Genomic DNA, 22,056 nt, shown 5'->3' with positions numbered 1-22,056 from the left:
TAAAAATAGTACTAGCAAATATGAAATGTTCATAACTACCTACACAATAATGGAATTATTCCATATTGACAATAATGAAAAAGCTTATTCTATGTCTAAATAGGTTTTAGTCTGCAATCTGGATCAATTTTTCCAAATTGCGAATATTTGAACTCACTTTTTTCATAAAAGATTAAAATTAAAATCATAATATTTTAATTTTAATTTTAATTAGTTAAATAATAATAAAATAGTTTAAAACACCATATATACATATAGTTGACTAGTTTGATTTAATAGTTTCATAATTGATTGCTATTTGTTGAGTACAATAATTGTTAACATAAAAATGTTTTTAAACTGTTCATAACAATATTGTACTTTGTCACAAGGAAAATATATTAACATAAAATACTTAGAATTTCAATAATGAATAGAAATAAATTTAACTAAGAAATTTACCTGTAAAAGATATTATTATGTAACTTTGAAAAATGATAATAGCCCAAAACCAAGGTATACACATGGGTATTGTAAGATCCTAAGTCCTCTTTATGGATTCCATCTGAAACCAGAGATTTGTAGTGACATATTATATAAGTTTAAAAACTACTTGCTGATGTTGTTTTTAGAAAACAATTTATAGAAGTCTTCTAATGAAGCAGCAGTATTAGTATTTTTATATAGTTTGAAACACAGATTGTACTTTAAAAGTAGTTGTTTTTAAAATTACTAGAGTAGAAATAATCTGTGAAGTACCTATAATTTAAAATTATTTTAATTCTCTTCTTAGTTCTTAGTAATATTTGATTTTTTTTTCATTTAAGTTAATATTTATAAAAATATTATGAACTAAAAAAAAAATAAACTAAATATATAATATATAAATACATATATTCAAAAATACAGAGATTTTATCATCAATATTTTTATTAGTAATTATAATATATGACATAAATCTTATAAAATAACATATAATGTAACACAATATGATAAATTGATAAAATATAAACAGTATAAAAATATTTATTATTAAATTTTTACAAATTTTCAATAAGAATAGAACAGAATCGTTTTAATAACAACTTGTGAGGCCATATGAATAAGTAAATTATATTGATAAATGTAGTACAGTGGATTCCACCTAATGTGGACACCGGTTAATATGGGCATCCGCGTAATATGGGCAAAATGGTCTAGTCCCAATACAAATGTATTTAACTAATGTTAAAAAACGCCGTATAATATGGGTACTTTTCGATTTATGTGAGCAATTTTTATTTTATCATAGCATTAGTATGGACACATTACACATAATGTATTTAAAAACAACTAATATAATCAGGTTTCGTCTGATCTATGAGATAGTGTTTATCGAAAGTAATAAAAAGCATAACCATTTAAACATTAATGTTTTATACTTCTTCCTTCTAAAAATAGTAATTTTATTCAGTATGTTATATTAAGTTTTATATTTTTTTTTCAATTGTATGATTCACATGTTCAAAATAACAACTTTTTTGGTATTATAAATTTTTGTGTTTTTGAACTAATTTCGGTTTTTATGGGCAACCGCTTAATATGGGCAAATAGGGCTGGTCCCAACGTGCCCACATTAAGCGGAATCCACTGTATAACAATTAATATAAAAACTACATACTTATAGAGTGTTAAGTGTTATCTAAAAAATGGTAATTACTAATTTTGATAAGTAGTAAGATATAGGTATATAATTAGTACATAATTTATAGTTAATAGTGTTTGTTTACTTTTTCGAAATTAGTGTGGCAAAAACTAGAAATCAGTACTTATCTATATGAATAAGTTAAATTAATTAATATTATGAACGATTAAATCAAATTTATAAACAAATAAGCAGTGCCATAACTACACATTATGAGGCTGGTGTACAAATCTTAATGTGAGGTTTAAATATTTTTTCAAAAAAGTAAGGTTTTTTTGTTAGAAATAATAAAGTTTACAGTTTTACACAAAAAAAAAATGTAATCCCCCCAAGGAAAATTCCTAATTATGCCACTGATGTACAGTTTGGAGGTTGATATGCAATGCACACCTTGCACAGTTGGTAGTTACAACACTGCAAATAAGGTATAATAACGTTTGAAAAACTTACTATTAATAGTTTTTACCAGTGCAATGTGCTAATATCGCCATAAAACACATGATTATTATAGTTACATTTTATATATAAACTATAAACAATTAGATGATAAATATGAAAATTTTATAATCACATAGTTTATATATTTGCAATTCTTTTCAACTAAACAGTTTATAGTTAGTGAGTGGAAGTTCAAAAAGTGAAAAAAATAATCTTTGAAAGTATGGTATTTAATATTGTAATATATACTCATAAGCTTTATAGTATTGCTATACTTATATAGTAAATATTAATTATCATCAAAAACTGCATTTAAATAATTTAATTTAAACTTAAAAAAAAAAATTACTGAGAAAATCATCATCATTTTTAAAAGTATAAAATATTTTACTGTAAATAATAAAAAAAATAATGATACTTACATGGGTATACTGTAATTCAATGAACTAAATTACAACTTTAAAAATGGAATTCAACTAATCGAGTATCATTGTTTTAAAATATATAAATTTTAATTTTAAACATAAGTATAAGAATATTCACAATACCTATTTGGTGGATTGGTAAAATTCATATAATAAATTACATACATTCAATATTCATATTATGTAATTGACAGTATCACCTAATCTGCTAATATCACATTGATAATAGTTAAGAATGATAGATTTGAAATAAACATGATTAAAAATAGTTTGTTATAGTTGCCCATTTAATACAAATACACTTCTTTCATTACCCATATCACGACCCAAGATACAATACAAATATATTTTTTTTTAAATCAATATACATTTTAATTTTTCTGTAATTTTTTAATGGTTACCTCACAAAAACAAATTACTGAGATATTCATACAATATATATAAAACTTATTATTTTTTTGTCGCTCATGCTGAGATAAATAGATAAATAGATTATGTTACAGATTAAACTTCTATCAAACTTAATCAAAATGCTTATATATTTTATACATTTATATCCATGTACAGAAAACAATAGTTTTCATTAATTAAAGAATATTAAGTAAATTTAGAATTTGTTGTGGTATTAATTATTATTTATTACTTACTGAAACGGTAATTGGTCCCATATTTATTATAAATAAATAAATATTTTATTTTGCACTTATTGTTCATATATTTTATTACAAACAATTTCAAGGATAATAATTATTATCAATTGATAGTTACTGTTTCAAACAGAAAAAAAAACTAACATGTAATTGAGTTTGAGCCTGGATAATATAATTCATATGAAGTGTTTAAAACATAAAATATTAAGTTTCTACTTGAAACAAATAATTCAATGAAGTGAAATTAATTAAAACACAGACAGTTAGTAAACATCAATTACAAATTCCACAGTCCCCTTAAATAAATATTCAATTAAAAATATTTATCTGCATTTGACCTTCCATGGGTAGTTATTAATTTAATATCCACCTAAATATTTAATTTTAATATGTATACCTAAGATAATTTTATAAGGACGATGTTGAAGTGGATGCGTCTGTTTGTTGAGACTGATTGAGAAAGGCTACATTGGACGCCTTTAATCTAGCCGTATTTCCTTTTGAGATCAACATTCCTGGGTATGGAGATATACTAGGTGTTGAACAATGGCTGTTGCTCAGATCACACTGGTCAAGTAGTCGTAACAATTCTTCGGCTGTCGGACCACCATTTGGTATAGGTTCTGGTGTCAAAAAAAGAATGATAATTACTATTAGTAAAATTTAAACTATAATACAGAAATTGTATAGTTAATGAAGTCTTAAGCCAACCATAATATTTTTTAGTTAAATGGGACAACTTTATAAAGTAAAAAAATCTACATGAGGTAACTTTATTAAGTTAAATACAAACACTGATTTTGTGGTAAAATCATTTATAATATATTATACACAGGGCTCTTAAGTTCCTAAATTCATAAATTAAAAAACACTCGAATATATCGAATATATATAATATATATGTGACTATAGTCATAAAAATGATCAATTATGCACTTAAATACATAAAAAAAACCTTTAATTATGTAATAAAAATTAATAAAAAAAAAAAAAAAAAAAATAATATTAATAATTTTTTTTTTTAATTTATAAATAAAATTTAATTACATCTTAATAATTTTTATTTTAAACTTCTATGAATGTTATATTTTAAATAAATATTAATAAATGCATTTTTTTTTTAAGTTGCAGGTTGATCATTATTTTTATGTCCAATTTTGAAACATTTAACTGTATTGAATATATATTTTTAAAATGATATTATTTTTAAAGTTTTTAAATAAATTTTGTTTGTGACATGTATATATTTATATAAAAAATATTAGTACCTATTAACATCAAAACTAATAATAATGCATTAACAGTTACTATGTTAACAATTTAAGATTTTAAAATCTTAAAAATTTTTTAAATGAAAAAAATGCATGGTTATGCAAAATAAAATTTCTTGAATCAAATTTCTGTTAACTAGTTTTTAAGCGTTTGTAAATATGATAAGCAGATGCATGGATTTACAAGTTACAATTATTAAAAATATGAATTTTTGTACTCACGTAGACATTTGTTGGCTAAATCTAAAGCTGTAGTCAAGTCCCACATTTGAATAGCCCCGTTACAGTGTCCAGTTAATATAAACCTTCGAGGTCTTGATCCCATACGACTAGAGCCTTCACATTCATGCACACAAAAGCAAGTAATTATCGTACAATCCACAGCTCGAATTATACAAACTCTGAAAATTAAACAAACAAATATTAAAAATAAAACATACGCATAACTGGCAATATACAAAGCCACAATAAGTAAAGAGTTAACAATAAAAAAATGTATTTGTGAATAATTTAATACTTTTACTATTGATTTTATAATGTATATGTATGATTTTAGCACATAAATATAATAGATGCCAATGGGCGATTGTACTAGTCAGTATTATTAAATAATGGTAATCCCTATTGTATAAACACTATAAACTTTGAATAAATAATACAGAAACTGAAATAGCACTCAATTTTATAGTTCTACAACTGCGACTTGAATCATAGACTTTTACGGCTCGCATCATATCGTAACAAAACAATTTTTTTAATATGAATTTATGTATATAATAATATGACCTTTTTTTTTTTTTTACATTTTGCTCTTCCATATTTATTAATATATTTGGTGTTCTACAATGACTTTTTATTTACTATTAAATGTAGAAGACTTTTATACTATTTTTTAGTTTATCAATATGCTAAAAATTAGATGTATAAAAATGACAGTATTTAAAAATAGTCTTTTTTAAAGATATCCAACATACAATTTCTATTCTATATACCAGCGGTTGTCAACTTTTTTGGGTACATGGCTCCTTTTGATTTTGAAACAAAATATCCATACCTCCCATACGAACATTTACAATAAATAAACTTTTTTAATGGTAAACATGTACTTATTAATAATAAAAAAACATTTATATTATGTGCTGTTTTTGTTGCCATAAATTATCAAAATGTGACGTAAATGTTGAAAGCACGATTTTCATTTCCTTTTCAGTATTCAGTCTTCCTCTATATTTAAACCCATAAATAGACCTAATTCACAGTTATCGCCATACACGTGCGCATGCACAACATGTATTGGTATGCAGACTTGGCGGGTTCAAAAATAAAAAGATAACAAAAAGTATATTATATTATTACAATTTCATTTTTAATTTCTACTACAAATACGGCTCTCTTGATAATAACCGACAACGTCTCTGGAAGCCGCAACACACAGGTTGAAAACCACTGCTGAGCATATACAATATTGTAAAACTTATTAATATTTTTTAAAATGTAAAAATTGTATATGATGATAAAATAAATAAGATAAATATTGTAAGTCACAAATGATGGAGTTGATCAGTGGCGCAACTAGGGAGGTGCAAAAAGGTCTTTAGAATCCCCAAGTTAAAATTTAGTACCCCCTGTTTTTTATATAGAACTTTTATTATTTTATTGAAATACCATGAATGTTATGTTTTTAAATTATGGACAATTTCCTGAAAAATATTTAATTATTTAGTCGTAAGTCATATAATATAATTCATTATAATTCATTCCATACACAGATATTCTTATAATATTGTTAGACGATTAACTATAAGGACGATATGGTGTACATTACAGAGAAATATAATGCTTACAAGCTATTTTTAGCTAATAGGTCGCATCAAAAAGCACTATAACTGTGGTGCATTCACAGATTTAGCACCTCCTGTTATAGAAGTCTATGGAGTTGGTACGTCATACATAAATATTATATTATGTTACATAGTTTTATGTTTGTTTAGTACAATATATTTTGTTATTGTTGATTTTGTATATTTTGATCGAAATCTATATTGACAAGATTATAACCAAAAGTAAATATTTTGATAAAAACAAATCATTAAAAATAACAAAGTTTAAAAAATTGTAAAAAAAACAACAAGACATTGTTTAAATGAAAAACTATAAATTAAAATACATTGGATCCTAAACAATCATAATATAAATTTCCAATTATTGTGTATTACCATAAATTTAATAGTTCATTATAATATAACCAATGATACTTTAGTAGTTAAGGCATTTATTTTTGCTAACAAGCACCGTATTGGTTATTGTAATCTATTTTTTTGATGAGTTGATTAGTAGAATAAAATTCCAAAAATGTGCATTTATATTATATTCGTGTGCTAGACAATGTAATACTCTCCTTCTCCATCTTTGTAGAAAAATAATATAAATTTATAATTAAATAAATATTACAATGATACCTATTACCTTATTACAAATAATAATTTGGTTAATTCACGTGAATTCTTGGTAATTTAGCAAATATTTATATAAAATTGAAATAATATTGAACTTTTATCTAGGTTACATTTGAGAATTTTTTTTATTTGACCTCCTAAAAGAAACCTTTAACTACCCATGATTAAAATAACATTGTATAATACAAAGTAAATTATTAAATTATGATACCTGCATCATGAAAGGAATCTAATATAAGAATTTTTTTCATATTTCATGTAGTATGAAAAAAACAGTTTCCATTCCATGAAATGAATAATTCATATAATGTATAAACCATTTATCATTTATATTTTATACATATTATATAAATTGAACGATCATTAAACATACATTTATAAATTATAATAATAAAATGTATTCAATATTATTAGTATTTAGTAAATAAATTGTCAACATCTTACCTTTTACCATTGGACGCAAGACGAACAAATAATTCAGAAGTTTCAGGCATAACCTTTTGAACAAATACTTGTTCATCATCTTGCTCACCATAGGGTCCTATTTTTAGAACAATAAAATGATACATACATTTATTATAATTTTTAACAAATTGATAGAATATATAATCTAACATATGAAAAATTATTAACCACAATCATTTCCAGCACAGTAGCTAATACAGGGTTCGACTTCTTCAAGTGACAGTATCTTGAACGAAGCAACTGGTGTAGAACCTGGTTGTGTAGAAATCATGCCTCTAAATCTTGTTACACTCCATGTCCTCACATGATTATATTCACTACAAACGGAGACAAGGAATTTCTCTGACAATGTAACCTTCATGAAAATAACAGTTAACAAAAATAAACATATTATCTAAAATTAGTATTTAAAACATACTTTAGTAACAGAACTTTGGTGAACAGTGAATGTTTGAAATAGTTGAGGACCGTGTCCTACAGTCTCTGGATGTTGAACAATCACACGTACTGTACCTGAACTTGTGCCGTATGCTATTTCAATCCAATTTCCACTGACACCTATAACAAATTACATTCATATTAAATTATAGATTATTATTATTTTATTTATAGTTACCTGATATGTAACTAAATAAGTCTATAATAATTAATAAAAAAATATATAGATTAGCTGTTGGGAATTTAAGTATTATATAAAAGTATAACTTTTTGTCTTGACTAGAAGTAAATTTACTATTTTTATAATAATAATTTTCATAAAATGTTATACAAATATTGGAATTTAGTACATAATATATTAGACTCATATAGATATTATGTTTATTTAAATTATGTCTACAAAATTACAAAGCACTATGTCTATGTGTGTAATAGAGGGTTTTCAAAAATCAAAAAGCACTTTGGCCACATATTGAAAAATATATAAGATGAGTTGTTCTATTAAAATTCAAGATATACAATTTGTATTATTAATAGTCATGATCTTATATGGACATTAAGACACTTCAATACTTGGTCTATGAATCAACACATACATGTCATTATCCGTAATCCATTATAACTGTACAACATTTTCAAAATGTTTTTAAGTTTAATATTTCTGGTGTAGGTAATGAAAATAGTAGACGATATTTAAGTAATATTATTTTTAAAACTTAAAATGATGTTATTAACTTAGAGCCCAGGTTAGTTCTGTAGGTATAAATGTAAAAAAAATTCATTATAAGACCAGGGGTGGTTAGAGAAGAGACTAGTGAGCCACCAAATATATTACTAAATATAAAAGAGCCAAAAATGTAAATAAAAAGGTCATATTATTATATAATACATAAATTCATATTAAAATTTTTTTTGTAAAAATGTTATGATACAATGCGAGCCTCAAAAGTTTATGCCAAGAGCCTAGTTTATACTATAAATATCAAACCATTGTTTTTTTTTTTTGCTGTGGTATTAATCTGAGTAGATTTCGACATTGGGGGCAAAGTTTTTTTTTGGAAAAGGTACAAATGTAATGAAACGAAAAGAAAGAAAAATTATTTTACTATTTTATTATTCAATGATTTTTTAGAAATTAAATAATTTATCAATGTAAAATACCTCATAATAGTTTCAGTTAAAAAAAAAAAAAAATTGTGCACTACTACAAAATTTTAACCGATAATAAAATTATGATTTTCTGACGTCAAATGTGTCAACAAATCCAATGACAGATGATTGACAAATTAAGTAGAACTGATAGAATGTAAGCACAAGTGTTGAATATTTTTTTTTGAGTTTTTGAGTATTGAAATGCTTGAAAGAACTATAGAAGTAAAATGGTAAATTATTTAGTACTACATGAACTTCCTGATTCATTTGATATTCAAACAATTTTAAAATAGTAACCAAGTAACAATGCAATATATAATAGCATATCTGTTGATAACTGGAGCAACTTTTCAAGTATGTTAACTATTTAAAATTAGTATAAATATTATACTAAATATAAAAGCACATACTTTTATAATTATAATTTATTTATACATTTTATCATGCAAAATAATATTTACTGCCTGTGATGTAAAATAATGAAGTCTTAACATATTGAATTGTTTAAATAGATTGCACAATCAGCAGAAGACCAATTACAAACTGAACTATGGATTTTATCAAATTTATCAAAATCATTTTCATGGATTGAAAGTTTGTAATTACACAAAAATTTCAGGAGGTTGAAAGCATGCTTTTTCTGAGGATTATTTGTTAACAAATTGTCTTAAAATATATTATGGTCGTACCAGTGGCATAACTGTTTGAAAAACTAAGGAGGTCAAAATAATTTATTCACCAAAATCAAAACTATAAAACCTAATTGTTTGTTTTTAAAAGTCTTAAAATTCATTTTATGGAATAGAAACAAATTGTAGGTATCTATATTTTTAAATAATACTAAGTATATAAGAGTTAAGTAAAAAATAGGTACTAAAACTTGTTTTAATAAAATGTGATAATTCATGAAATAATATATTAGGGGTTATTTTTGTAACCTAGATAATGCAATATGAACTTTATGCTGCAATGATTTAAAAAATTAATTTTTACATAAATGAATTGCCTTTTTTCTTTATAAAAAAAAAAGCATGATTAAGCTCTGCTATACATTAGGTGCCGTGTGGATCCTATTATATATAGGTGTGTTAAATTTGAATCCAATGACGGGTATCATTGTATATGAAAATCGATTCTGAAAGGAGATGATTTGTCAGCCTAGGATATATATTTTAAAATGGGTAGTGAAAAAGGTAGTTTATGTTTTAATGACCTGAATACCACAAAATTAAATCTTGTACAGAAAATGCAAATTTAAGCATTTGGTGTATGTTGCAAGTTTCTATGACTAATAATTTTTAACTATAACAAAAATCAAAAATTATTTGATAGTAAATCGTTATTTAATATTTTACAAGTAAATTTTGGGTTTCAAAAAAATTTGAACTTAAGATAAAAAAATTTTAATTGCCCAATGTTCAAGTTGTTTTATAATTATTGTAAGCCAAACTTAAGGAAAATCTTGTATTAAAATTCAATTCTTAGTTATTTATACAATTTTTTATTAATTTTAACTACGAAATAATTTGCAAATATTTATAATTTTGACAAATTTTCGCCAATATTTAAACTTCAAATGCTAATAAAAAAAAATTGTACCAATGTATTCTTATAATTTTTAAATTACTTTAAGACTAACTCATGATGAACTTTGTATTACATTTTTAAGTATTTTAACACAATTTTATAAAAAAAAAACTAAACAATAACGAATATTTCAAATGCCTTTAAATAGCCTTAAAATAAGCGAAATATTTCACAAAAAAAAAAAAAGTAGGTCAGCGCATTTCGGTGGTGGATGTAACCTAACCCTTCGGTCCTTGGACAGGATAGTGTAATTTTACTGTAGGTATTCAATTTAAATTCAATATGATTGCATTCGATAAAAAAACGATTCTGAGCGGAAGAGGGTATTTTTGTTTATTTAATTTTATTCGTTTCTATGGTGATAAACAAAACTGTAATTATTAGATTCTGAGCGGAGCGAGGAATGTATTGGTTTTACAATGATGTTTATTTCTTTTTTATTCTGTAAACACTTTTTCTCCCCCTAAACTTACTCAAAAGTACAAGTGTAGCATATTTTCTGAAAGGTAATGTTCTTGAGCTTGTACTTTAAAGAGGTCATTTTTCGATTTTCGAAATGATACTCGAAATAAAAACGGTTAAAGGAGAAAAAATGTACAACTTCACGATTATGTAGGTAATATAAAATAATTACGGCTTTGTTTATCACCATAGAAACGAATAAAATTAAATAAAAAAAATCCCCTCGACTGCTCAGAATCGTTTTTTATCGAATGCAATCGTATTGCATTCAAATCGAATACCTACAGTAAAATTACACTATCCTGTCCAAGGACCGAAGGGACGATGGACAAACATCCACCACCGAAATGCGCTGACCTACTATTTTATATTACCTACATAATCGGGAAGTTGTACATTTTTTCTCCGTTAACCGCTTTTATTTTGAGTATCATTTCGAAAATCGAAAAATGACCTCTTTAAAGTACCAGATCAAGAACATTATCTTTCAGAAAATATGCTACACTTGTACTTTTGAGCAAATTTAAGGGGAGAAAAAGTGTTTACAAAATAAAAAAGAAACAAACATCATTGTAAAACTAATACATTCCTCGCTCCCTTCAGAATCTAAAATATTATAAAATCAATACATTTATCATAAAGCTTTCTATTATTAACACATCTGGGAAAGATACCTTTTTATCCTAATAACCCTTCACCCCGGCAACCGAAATTATGCCACTAGGGTATTCACATAAATATCTCCTGCACTGCCAACCTACTCAACACCAATATACACATTCTAGTGAATTCAATAAAATAATATATTTTGTTTCTTCAAATAATTTAAACAAATTTACATATTAAAATAAACGAATTTTAATTTTATATACATTTTACGCTAATTGAAAAATTTTCTTAAATTATTCTGGAATTCATTTTTGAATAAGTGACTGTTTCATTATTACTCAAAACACTGAAGTGAATAATTAAAATTTAAGAAATTAAAATAGGATTTTAAATAAATTTGAATTTAAATATCCAAAAATTGTTTCTTACCATAATTGAATGAGTATATAATCATTATAATCTAATAGGCCAAGGTCAATAAACTCAAATATTTTTACTTAAAAATTTGTATTAGTTTATAATCTTATTTTTAAATTTGTTTGTTGACAATTATAGATGAACATGTAATAAATATGCTGCTTTCAACCTCCTTACATAATACATTTAAGTATTACCATATAATATATGTTTTTTTATTTTAAATTAAGAAAATTTATAATCTGTATAAATAAATCAATATACAATAAGTGAATGTGATATGAGGTAAAGAGTGAAGATGTGTCAAGGGCGTCTCTGGCCCTATTTTCAAGGGGGGGGGGGCGACTTATTGATACAATTTAAAAAAAAAACTTTTTGTATCATAATTACATATTATTTACGAAAATATTAAAGTAGGTACTATTAAATAGAAATAAAAACAGAGGCTCTGGGGGGGGGGGCGATCGCCCCATCGCCCCCCCAGAAATACGCCCTTGAGATGTGTGGATGGAGAAGTTGCCCGTGGCAGTATTTGTTACACAATATTAAATTTCTTAAAACTCACCTGATAGTAATAATTTATAATATACATATTTTAATTTATAGATTTTGCCAAGAAAGCAACTAATGATATTGTGAATTTACCAAACAACATAAAAAACACAATACAAAATATCATGACTGTATCGGCTATAACAAATCCAGAAATGATAGATAATAATGTGGCAAGAGTGCAGATTTATACTTCAAAAATCATACCATCTCAAGAGTCAGTAACAGAAATTATTGAAAAAGAAATCGAACTACCTCAACAATTAGTTACAAATAATGAAGAAATAACCATACCATCATCAAATATCATTTATTCTATGATGTCACCTGAAATAATAGAAACAAATACCAAACAAGAAATCATGCCACTACAAGTTTCAGAAACAGAAATGAATATAGTAATTCCTCAAACATAGGAAACACTAAAATATAATAATAATAATAGATTTTTCAATTGTTTAGTCTTTAAATTAATAGTTATTTTATTTAAAAATATATTAATACAACACATTATAATACAGTAAAATCTCTTTATAACAGACGCTCTATTAAACGGAATCTTCCTTAAAATGGAAAATATCAATAGTCTCGGTTCAAATAGGTAATATAATATAATACTACCTCCCTATAACTGAAAACTCTTTATAATAGAAAAAACTGTTAGTCCCAAGTGATTTCGTTATAGAAAGGTTTCACTGGATTTATTATTAATAAAATAATACTATTATTTATTTATTTATTTATTTGTATGGTTATAAAAACACTTAAAATGAGTTAATAAATTGAAAATATAACTAGTCTGATTATACAACTTGAATAATAATTTAATTTAAAATAATATATATTTTATAATTGAGTATCTTAGTATATATTATTATACATTATATAATTCTGATCTATAGACAAAATTAAACAAAATAGTTATAAAATGTTTATTAATGTCTTGAGACGCATATTTTAGATTCTGAATTAAGTAAAGTATTAGCTTTACAGATTTTTTTGTCTGTGAGTAGCAAAGTCAAAAATAATAATTCCTAGTAATTTTGAAAATAATCAGAAAAAAATAAATAAAACAATTTGGAAAAATAGAAATTTTAATGCAAAAATAAGCTTTTGACAAAATTTTGTCGATTTGTTTTAATTCAAAATCAAATAACTATAGTCTTTAAATTTTTACCAAATGTTTATATTAGTATTTATTATAATTAATAAAAATTTCAAAATATTTAGTTGTTTTTATTCTATTTATTTGATACATTAAATTTTAAACTTTTTTCTTAGTTAAGGTGAGAAAAAATTGTTTTTTTTTTTGTGTAAATAAGCTTCAAAATGTAATAAGAAATTTTTCATAAATTGTTCATACCTCAATTAAAAAATATTAAGAATTAGGTCTTAATTTTTCTGTAAAAAGTGATTAAAAATCAAATTTTTAAAAAATCCATCAGTCCTAGTAATTTGCAAATGATTATTTTGTTGAAAAATTTCATTTAATTTTTAATTTTACCATCTAATGGTAAAAATTTAATTCATGATTCGTCATAAATTTTTATTACAAATATTTACAATAAATAAAAAATAAAAATTTAGAGTAGTTACATAAATATTTTGTGAGTGATTGAAGATTACTTTTGATTATGTTAAGTATACAAATGTAAAATATAAATTCTATTATTACTTAATTTATGAATTTTAATACATTGTTAAATTTAAAAAAAAAATGGTTTTAAGCTATTAATAGGCAGTTGCAATCTTAAAATTTATTAAACTTGGTCATAAAGGTTAGAAATTTGATTTAAGATCTTACATCAATTGTTTACAGAGAAATTTAAAAATACATAGGCTTAATAGTTTTGAATAAACACTTAAGATTCAAATCTTATAAATAAGATCTTTAAAATGCTCTTAGAGAAATGCCATAATTTTTTTTTATGCAATATGGTAAGTTTTAGATAAAGTATAATTGTTATTTTATTAAATAAACTGTCAATATTATAAAGATAAGATAAAAATTGAATCAAATTAATTGAATGGTTGGCAATGTGTATGGAAAAACCCAATAAACATTTTAAATTAAAACAACTTAAACATGAAGAAAACAATTTACTTTAAGATAATATTTTTAATAAGTTAGGTACAAAATTTTTTTTGTACATTGTACATTGAAACTAAAAAAATGATTCAATAATGCTGAATTAATATGTGCTAAATATTTCAGCTAGGAAGTTTTGCATAAAACAAATCATGTATACAAAAAGCATTGTCTAAGATCAACTAATAAAAAAAATGCACTCTGTATTGAAATCTGGGCTCTACTTAAAATTTTTTTCAAATCATCAATATTTACATATAATTTCTCAATTTTAATAGTTAAAAATTGCAAGTTTAATACAAGTTATTTCATAACTGTAAAAATACTGTATAAATTAATACTTATTGAAAAAAAAGTTAAGCACAATATTTTTAAGGGTATTTGTAGTTCAAATTTCGAAAAATTTCAATAAGTAATTGAAGAATACCAATTTTAGTTATATCATTGTAATTTAAAAATATTATTTGTGGAGACTTTAAAGTTTTATTTATATTTATAAACTTAATATATGCAATGACATTTTAAATTGTAATGTTGTTTTTGGACTTTAAGAGGCATTGCAAATTTAATTGGTATGGCACTGACTATTGCTTATTTATACTGAAACTTATTTACATTTTAATAAATTTTATTATAATTCAGTAATGACTCAAAAGTTAATAACAAAAAGTAATTCATACTTGTATATTGCAATTAGTAAAATAAATTACAAAATATATATTACTTTTATTTTAGATTATCAAAAATGTTATTTCATCATCTTATGAATTATATTTTATAAATTTTATAATGTAATAAAATATAGTAAACAAAAAAAAACCAGAAAAATTATGGTTTTATTTTTAGAATTGGTTTATTATTTAAAGGGACTCACTTGTCTTAGGCGTCAAATAAACAGAAATAGCAGTAATTGGATCATTTGATGCATCTCTATAGAGTTCAGTAACTAATAAATCATTGTCTTTCATTCGCAATGGAAATTTTTGCATATCTAAAAAAGTATAATAATTTTAATTTATATATAAACTTTGAATCAAACATATTTTATAATCTACATTGTAATAATAATATTTGAGTATAATTCTTACCAATATAATATATTGATCCATTATTACAACCAAGAAGTAGAAATGAGCCAGCCGTATCAAATGATGCGATTGGTACTACATCTTGAGTTTGCCAATGTTGAGTCATTGCATGCCAAACCCCTATTTTACCAGTAGGAGATAAAGCCACAAGTTGACTACCAATAAAAAATAAATGTTCTACACGGACATTTAAATTGAATGTACCTAAACATATTTATTTACAAATTTAACTTTGTCCATTTTTAAAATAATATAATATAATATATTACCTATATTGGTTCGAGATCCCTGTTCTGATACTCCCCAAAGTCGAACTTGATTTCCGTATGATATAGCAACCATAACAGAAGATCCATCAGAATTACCATTTTGGCTATTCATTTTAGCATTAATTGCTATTCGTTCTATACAGTTGTCTATATGTGGTGATGTAAAAACTTGTTGCCAACCACTTGAATCCTTTAATCTGTTATAGTACATAATAATATTATTTTTAAGTTACCATAAGAAAAATCTAAAGAGAAATGAAACATACAAAGTTTAAGTATCCAAGAACAGATTTAGGCTGTTATTAAAAGCAATCTTATCCTTATAGACTATAGAAAGCTGATATCTTATATTATTTTTTTGGTGCTAAGTTAATGAAAAATATGTTACATAACGTTGAGAATTGAAAAACAAAATTGTTTCAAGCATATTTATTTTTATTTCTAGTACATATTTTATGATTTAACATGTTGACTATGTGTCTGTGTATATCTTTTTACAGTTTTCACCCAATACGTATGCCATTTTCTAAAAATAATATAAAAAATTGTTTTTATATGGTCTTAAGTTCAAATGGCATATAAATACATATTTCATAACATGCATTTAATCAAATTGAATCATGCCACTTTGGCAACTTTTTTTTTTCATTTATAAATGTTTTGTTTTTTTTTTTTTAAATAAGCCACTTGGGTAAATTTTTGCTCAACACATTTTGGCCTACAGCAAATTAAATATTGTTTATTATTTTTTTTTCTAAATTTTGTGTCATATTGAGTCATCTATGTTTTTTATCACTAGTTAAAAATGTTAATAAAATAAAATATTTTGATAAAAATAAAAAGTATTATTTTTACAATAAATTTAAAAAGTTTAATTTTTACGCACATTTGTTTTTACTTATTAGTTATTACTGATGTATTGACAATACATAAAATACTAATAAGTCAACATAGCAAATTACTGCTACCAAAGTTTAAATTTATACAAAAAAGTTTTTATTTACCTGTAACAAACAATGAAATGAGCATAAGCAACTACAATCCAATTATGGTGAGCTTTGATGATTTGGACACGCAATGGGTCAGCCCAGTTAGAACCTTGATTATAACCAAAAACCAAGTTTAATGCATCATTTCTAATATATTTGTTGAGATCAGCTGATGAGTTTCTGGAATGGTGATTAGGTACATGGTTACCCAATGAAGCTGCCCGAGAGTGTCCACTGTTACCGTTACCACGTCCATTAATAACTGACCCACGACCATTTACAGTAACTCGAGAAATATCCAAAGATGAATTGCGAGAATGACAACGACTAGAAAAATGTTTGTCTTTAATATTGTAATCCTAAATTTTAAAACTATTATTTTATGAAAAACTGAATTGTACCAAGTTAGAATATTTAATATTTACTAACCTTTGATATCCGTGAGTATGAGGTATTGATGATGGTGAATTTGGTGGTGGTGCTGGTTCAGGGACACGGACTATTGAACCAGGCCTTGTTTGATCATCTACTTTAGCTGCATTACTAATTATCTCGGACTCTTGCATAGGAGGGTCTAATAATATTATTCAGAAAAACTTTTTATAAAAAACAATCTAATTATAAGAAAAAATAAGTAGTAAAATAAAATCCTAGATTATCAAACTCAATGCAAATGGTGAATATTAATATAATAATACTACATATTAGGTGATTTAAATATTTTAAATACTTAAAAATTATAAGCTTAAAATATTTTTAAGAACATGATATTAAAAATGTATGTAATCAATAAAAAAAATAAATATCTTTCAAAATTATGACGATATAAAATTTTTTTTTTTTTAAATTTGTTTTGATTGAAAATTATCTAAAAAAAATATTTTCAAAAACATTAATTTACTATGAAATAATAAGTGGTTTGATAAAAATAATTACGCTACATAATAATATTTAATCCAAATTCAAGGTTTTTTAACACTTAATTATAATATTGGATTTGTACTTACTTGGGGCTGGTAACATGCTGTAAAATAGAATGTCTCCACATGATGATTGCTCTAGATCTTCACATAGAATAAGGCGCTTGACTAGAGGCATAATACCATAAAATTCAGCTTCATGGCGTAATGTTCTAATATCGGTACCAGACAAATCTATGTCATGTGTTCGTAGGTAGTTCAAAATTATTGCAAAAACTTTTGGATCACGGTCAATAAATATAGCTCCTGTGTCATCCCGTAGACTAGAAATACGGCCACTTAATAGAGCAGTAAAAAAGGAATCTGGCACCCATGTTAATGTTTGTCGAGATGTTGAGAACCTTAAGACAGATATGTTTGAATTATGTTTCATATGTATTTTAAAGGATTTTTGCTAGCTTTTTTAATGTTTAAATTAGTTTCTTACACAATTTGGGTATTTTTAATGATTGACATAAAACACATACTATTATAAAGTAGGGAAGTATAATAAGGTAAATATTAGGACTTTATTTTAGGATTAATGTCTTAATATACCTAATAAATAAATTTGAATTTAACAAGGTTAGTTATGTAATAATTTGTAAAATTTTTTAAATGTATCTATTTTTAATTTTTAATTTATAAAATATATTTATTATAAAAAGTGTATAATATAATTAATTATATTATAATATAGGTGATATATACTACAATATAAATCATCACCAGAATATTGATTTAATCAGTTATATTTCTTACCTAGTACCACCAACGTTAAGATGCATAATTTCACCATTGTGTGGAGGTAACATGATTCATCAACTTTTTAAATCCTGAAGTTGACTTGAGTATTTGATTGATGTATACTAAACAAATTTATTAGAACAAATTACAATAGCATTACATTCTACTCGTGGTAACGATCACAAAATAATTAAATGAACATTGTTTACGTGGCACATTCAAATAGGTACTAAAATAATTTTGAAAACTATAACACTATAGGTACCTACTTTTTACTTTTATTAATTAATTTGTATATTAATAAATGTTATTATGTCAATAATTATTAATTACGGTTTATGTTGCATTGAGTATCAACATAAATTCAAGTTTCAAGATAGCATATCTTCATATCACGTTATCACTGTTTGTAAAATGATAAATTTGGATAGTAGCTAATTTAGCCAATATAAAATTGACATTGCTCACGATTGAATCATTTAAATAATTGAATCCATTTCAATTATCAATTATTATAAAACGAAATTAGTTTTTTCGTAGATGGCAAAAAGATTTTTGCATAAAAAATTTACAAAACAGATCTATTTTGAAATGGTTTATGGGATGGGGCATGGTTAGTTAATACTCAGTTCTTCCCGTTGTGTATACGAGGGTGTACCCCTGAGAAGTGATAATTAAAATATTGTTTTCTCCGATAACCCATTATCAGCAGTATTAAAATATCAAATTGGGAATTTTGTGTATCAAGTCTATCAACTATCAAGTATCAACTCTTATTGTAGTAATTGTAGTATGTCTATTTAGATCTCTATTCTTAATCTTATCTGTAATACAAAGTCTAAAACTAAGTGCAGTTGCTAACTTGCAGTCTCACAAAAATACAGATCTAAAATAGATTAATCTAATCTATCCTGTGGTAGTACCGCCTAGAATACAGATTGTAATACATAATATTATACATAGGCAGTTTAGTTTTCAATAATATTTATTGATGTACATAAGATTAGGTCATTGTTTTATTCATTAAGATGAATCGCCTTTGATACTCTATTAGCACAATTTTTTTGATATCCTCCAATAGAAACATGCAAAAATACGAAAAACTAGATAAAATCGGAGAGGGTAAGTTCATAGTATACTATTAGTACATTGATATAGATTAATATTTTACCTATTTTTTAACCCTTAACAGGCACTTATGGTACGGTTTTCAAAGCCAAAAACCGTGAAACTTTAGAGATTGTTGCACTGAAACGCGTGAGACTTGATGATGATGACGAGGTATATATCTAAGGGATTTAGTCATGTCTGTTTTTAAGGCAGAATATGTTTCTAGGGTGTTCCTTCATCTGCTTTGCGTGAAATCTGTTTGCTGAAGGAGTTGAAACACAAGAATATCGTACGACTTTATGATGTACTTCATAGTGATAAAAAATTGGTACTTGTCTTTGAACACTGCGATCAAGACTTGAAAAAATATTTCGATAGCTTGAATGGAGAAATTGATCCTAATGTTGTAAAATCATTCATGTATTAAAAAACAATAATTTTTTATTAGATATATGCAATTAAATCAAAATGTATAACTTTAGGTACCAACTATTACGTGGATTAGCATTTTGCCATAGTCACAATGTCTTGCATCGGGATCTTAAACCACAAAATCTTCTTATAAATAAGGTTAGCAAATTAGAATTCTCAAAACAAAGTGAATTATTCAGGTTAATATTATTTTAACTTGATTTATATAGAATGGAGAATTGAAACTAGCTGATTTTGGTTTGGCTAGAGCATTTGGAATTCCAGTTAAATGTTATTCTGCAGAAGTTGTTACACTGTGGTACAGGCCTCCTGATGTTCTATTTGGTGCTAAACTTTACACGACATCTATTGATATGTGGTCTGCCGGATGTATATTTGCTGGTATATTTATTTTATTTTCACTTCAATATTTTTTCACAGAGTTAATTAATTATTACCTATGTTGTTTAGAGTTAGCCAATGCTGGAAGACCTTTATTTCCGGGTTCAGATGTAGATGATCAATTGAAACGGATATTTAAACTTTTGGGAACACCAACTGATGAGACATGGCCTAACATGACAACTCTGCCAGATTTTAAACCAATGCCAATGTATCAACCTAATATGACTCTTGTACAGGTTAGTTATTATAATAATACAAAAATGAAATTAAAGTTTAATCGTTTTACTGTTAATGTTAATTTAGGTAGTGCCCAAATCAACAACTAAAATGCGAGATTTATTACAAAGACTTCTAGTGTGCAATCCTTCTCATAGAATATCAGCAGAACAAGCAATGAGCCATATATACTTTGCAGACATAAATTTATTACCAAAATAATTTAACATTGCTTTTTACTTTTAAAATTTTAAATGCCAAGTATAATTAAATGTGCAATACAGTGTTAACAGTATAAATTAAAATTTGATTTCTAGAGTGTTACTAGTATTAGTATTATGAATCCAACTAAATTATATAGTGTCTGTTTCTTCTCAAGTCATAGCTAATTTTTTTTTTGCTCCAATTTACTCTTATCCTGTTTTAACCAGATTTTATTTAATGATTTTAATATTTTTTTTATTTTTTATTTTTAGAAGTTTTTTTATATATAATTGGTATATATATTTAACTTAATTCAAATTATTTAATTAACTTTATTATACTAAATTCATTTTTAAGTGTGATTTAATATTTCTGTTTTTGGTTAAATTATATTCAGTCTGTAACCAGTAACTATTCTATAAATCATAGCTTATACTTTTTTTGTATATGTTACTATTTTATTAAATTAATTGATTATAACATGACTAGTACCACTAGTGTATTCCTTTTTGGATCTCAATTGTATTAAAGTGTAATTTATTATTTTGTCACTTAAAAATCAATAACTAAGTATTTTGTTAATACCTTTACTATGAATTAAAAGATTTATGTTAAAAGTATTAAAATCATAAATATTGTTATATGATTGTATTTATTTATTCAATTTCTATACCTATTTAGAATTATCTAAGTAATATGCTATTTGATTAAAAATACATATACATTTAGTTGTATTTTCTTTATTATTTTAAGTATCATTAGTCATTTCAGTCTTCGTGTCTTACAGTACAGTTGTACTCATCCCGATAAAATGAAGTTTAATGTAACTCTATCATTGATTCATTAGCTTTGTCTAAATTTTTTTGCAATTAATAATATAAAAATTCAACCTTACTCATACTTTTTTATGAATTATGATATAATATTTTGTACTTTTTTTTGGTCTGTATAATAGTATGACGTAAATTTTAAAATAAAATTAAA

The 22,056-nt window shown here is 24.7% G+C and overlaps 3 protein-coding genes across 5 annotated transcripts; 2 read left to right on the top strand and 1 right to left on the bottom strand.

Moving 5' to 3' along the window:
• Positions 1-298: 298 nt before the first annotated feature.
• LOC114122557 (BTB/POZ domain-containing protein KCTD3) lies at positions 299-19,102 on the bottom strand. Of its 3 annotated transcripts, none has more exons than XM_027985239.2 (13): positions 18,742-19,079; positions 18,028-18,341; positions 17,450-17,594; positions 17,036-17,347; positions 16,032-16,228; positions 15,763-15,966; positions 15,549-15,665; positions 7,787-7,926; positions 7,537-7,723; positions 7,348-7,444; positions 4,670-4,848; positions 3,574-3,799; positions 299-544 (listed from the first exon to the last, which is right to left on the bottom strand). In XM_027985239.2, exons 1-12 carry the CDS (start codon positions 18,792-18,794, stop codon positions 3,585-3,587), a joined length of 2,160 nt encoding a protein of 719 aa, XP_027841040.1. In that variant the 5' UTR covers positions 18,795-19,079; the 3' UTR covers positions 299-544; positions 3,574-3,584. The 3 variants fall into 3 exon arrangements, with proteins under 3 accessions (XP_027841040.1, XP_050057081.1, XP_050057079.1); XM_050201124.1 differs by lacking the exon at positions 299-544 and having other exon boundaries at positions 892-3,799; positions 18,742-18,848; positions 18,996-19,102; XM_050201122.1 differs by lacking the exon at positions 299-544 and having other exon boundaries at positions 892-3,799.
• On the top strand, positions 9,155-13,320 carry LOC114122559 (uncharacterized). The gene is made up of 3 exons (XM_027985240.2): positions 9,155-9,312; positions 9,471-9,552; positions 12,640-13,320. The coding sequence occupies exons 1-3, from the start codon at positions 9,265-9,267 to the stop codon at positions 12,999-13,001; spliced, it is 492 nt and encodes a 163-aa protein (XP_027841041.1). The 5' UTR covers positions 9,155-9,264; the 3' UTR covers positions 13,002-13,320.
• A 338-nt stretch (positions 19,103-19,440) lies between the features above and the next one.
• On the top strand, positions 19,441-21,708 carry LOC114122571 (cyclin-dependent-like kinase 5). The gene is made up of 7 exons (XM_027985255.2): positions 19,441-19,848; positions 19,919-20,007; positions 20,063-20,256; positions 20,319-20,406; positions 20,478-20,649; positions 20,719-20,888; positions 20,956-21,708. The coding sequence occupies exons 1-7, from the start codon at positions 19,812-19,814 to the stop codon at positions 21,088-21,090; spliced, it is 885 nt and encodes a 294-aa protein (XP_027841056.2). The 5' UTR covers positions 19,441-19,811; the 3' UTR covers positions 21,091-21,708.
• The last annotated feature ends 348 nt before the right edge of the window (positions 21,709-22,056 follow it).

The sequence above is a fragment of the Aphis gossypii genome, chromosome 1, assembly GCF_020184175.1.
Source record: "Aphis gossypii isolate Hap1 chromosome 1, ASM2018417v2, whole genome shotgun sequence".
Taxonomy (NCBI): Eukaryota; Metazoa; Arthropoda; class Insecta; order Hemiptera; family Aphididae; genus Aphis; species Aphis gossypii.
The sequence above is the reverse complement of the archived record's forward strand: the minus strand, read 5'-3'. Positions and strand labels throughout refer to the sequence as shown.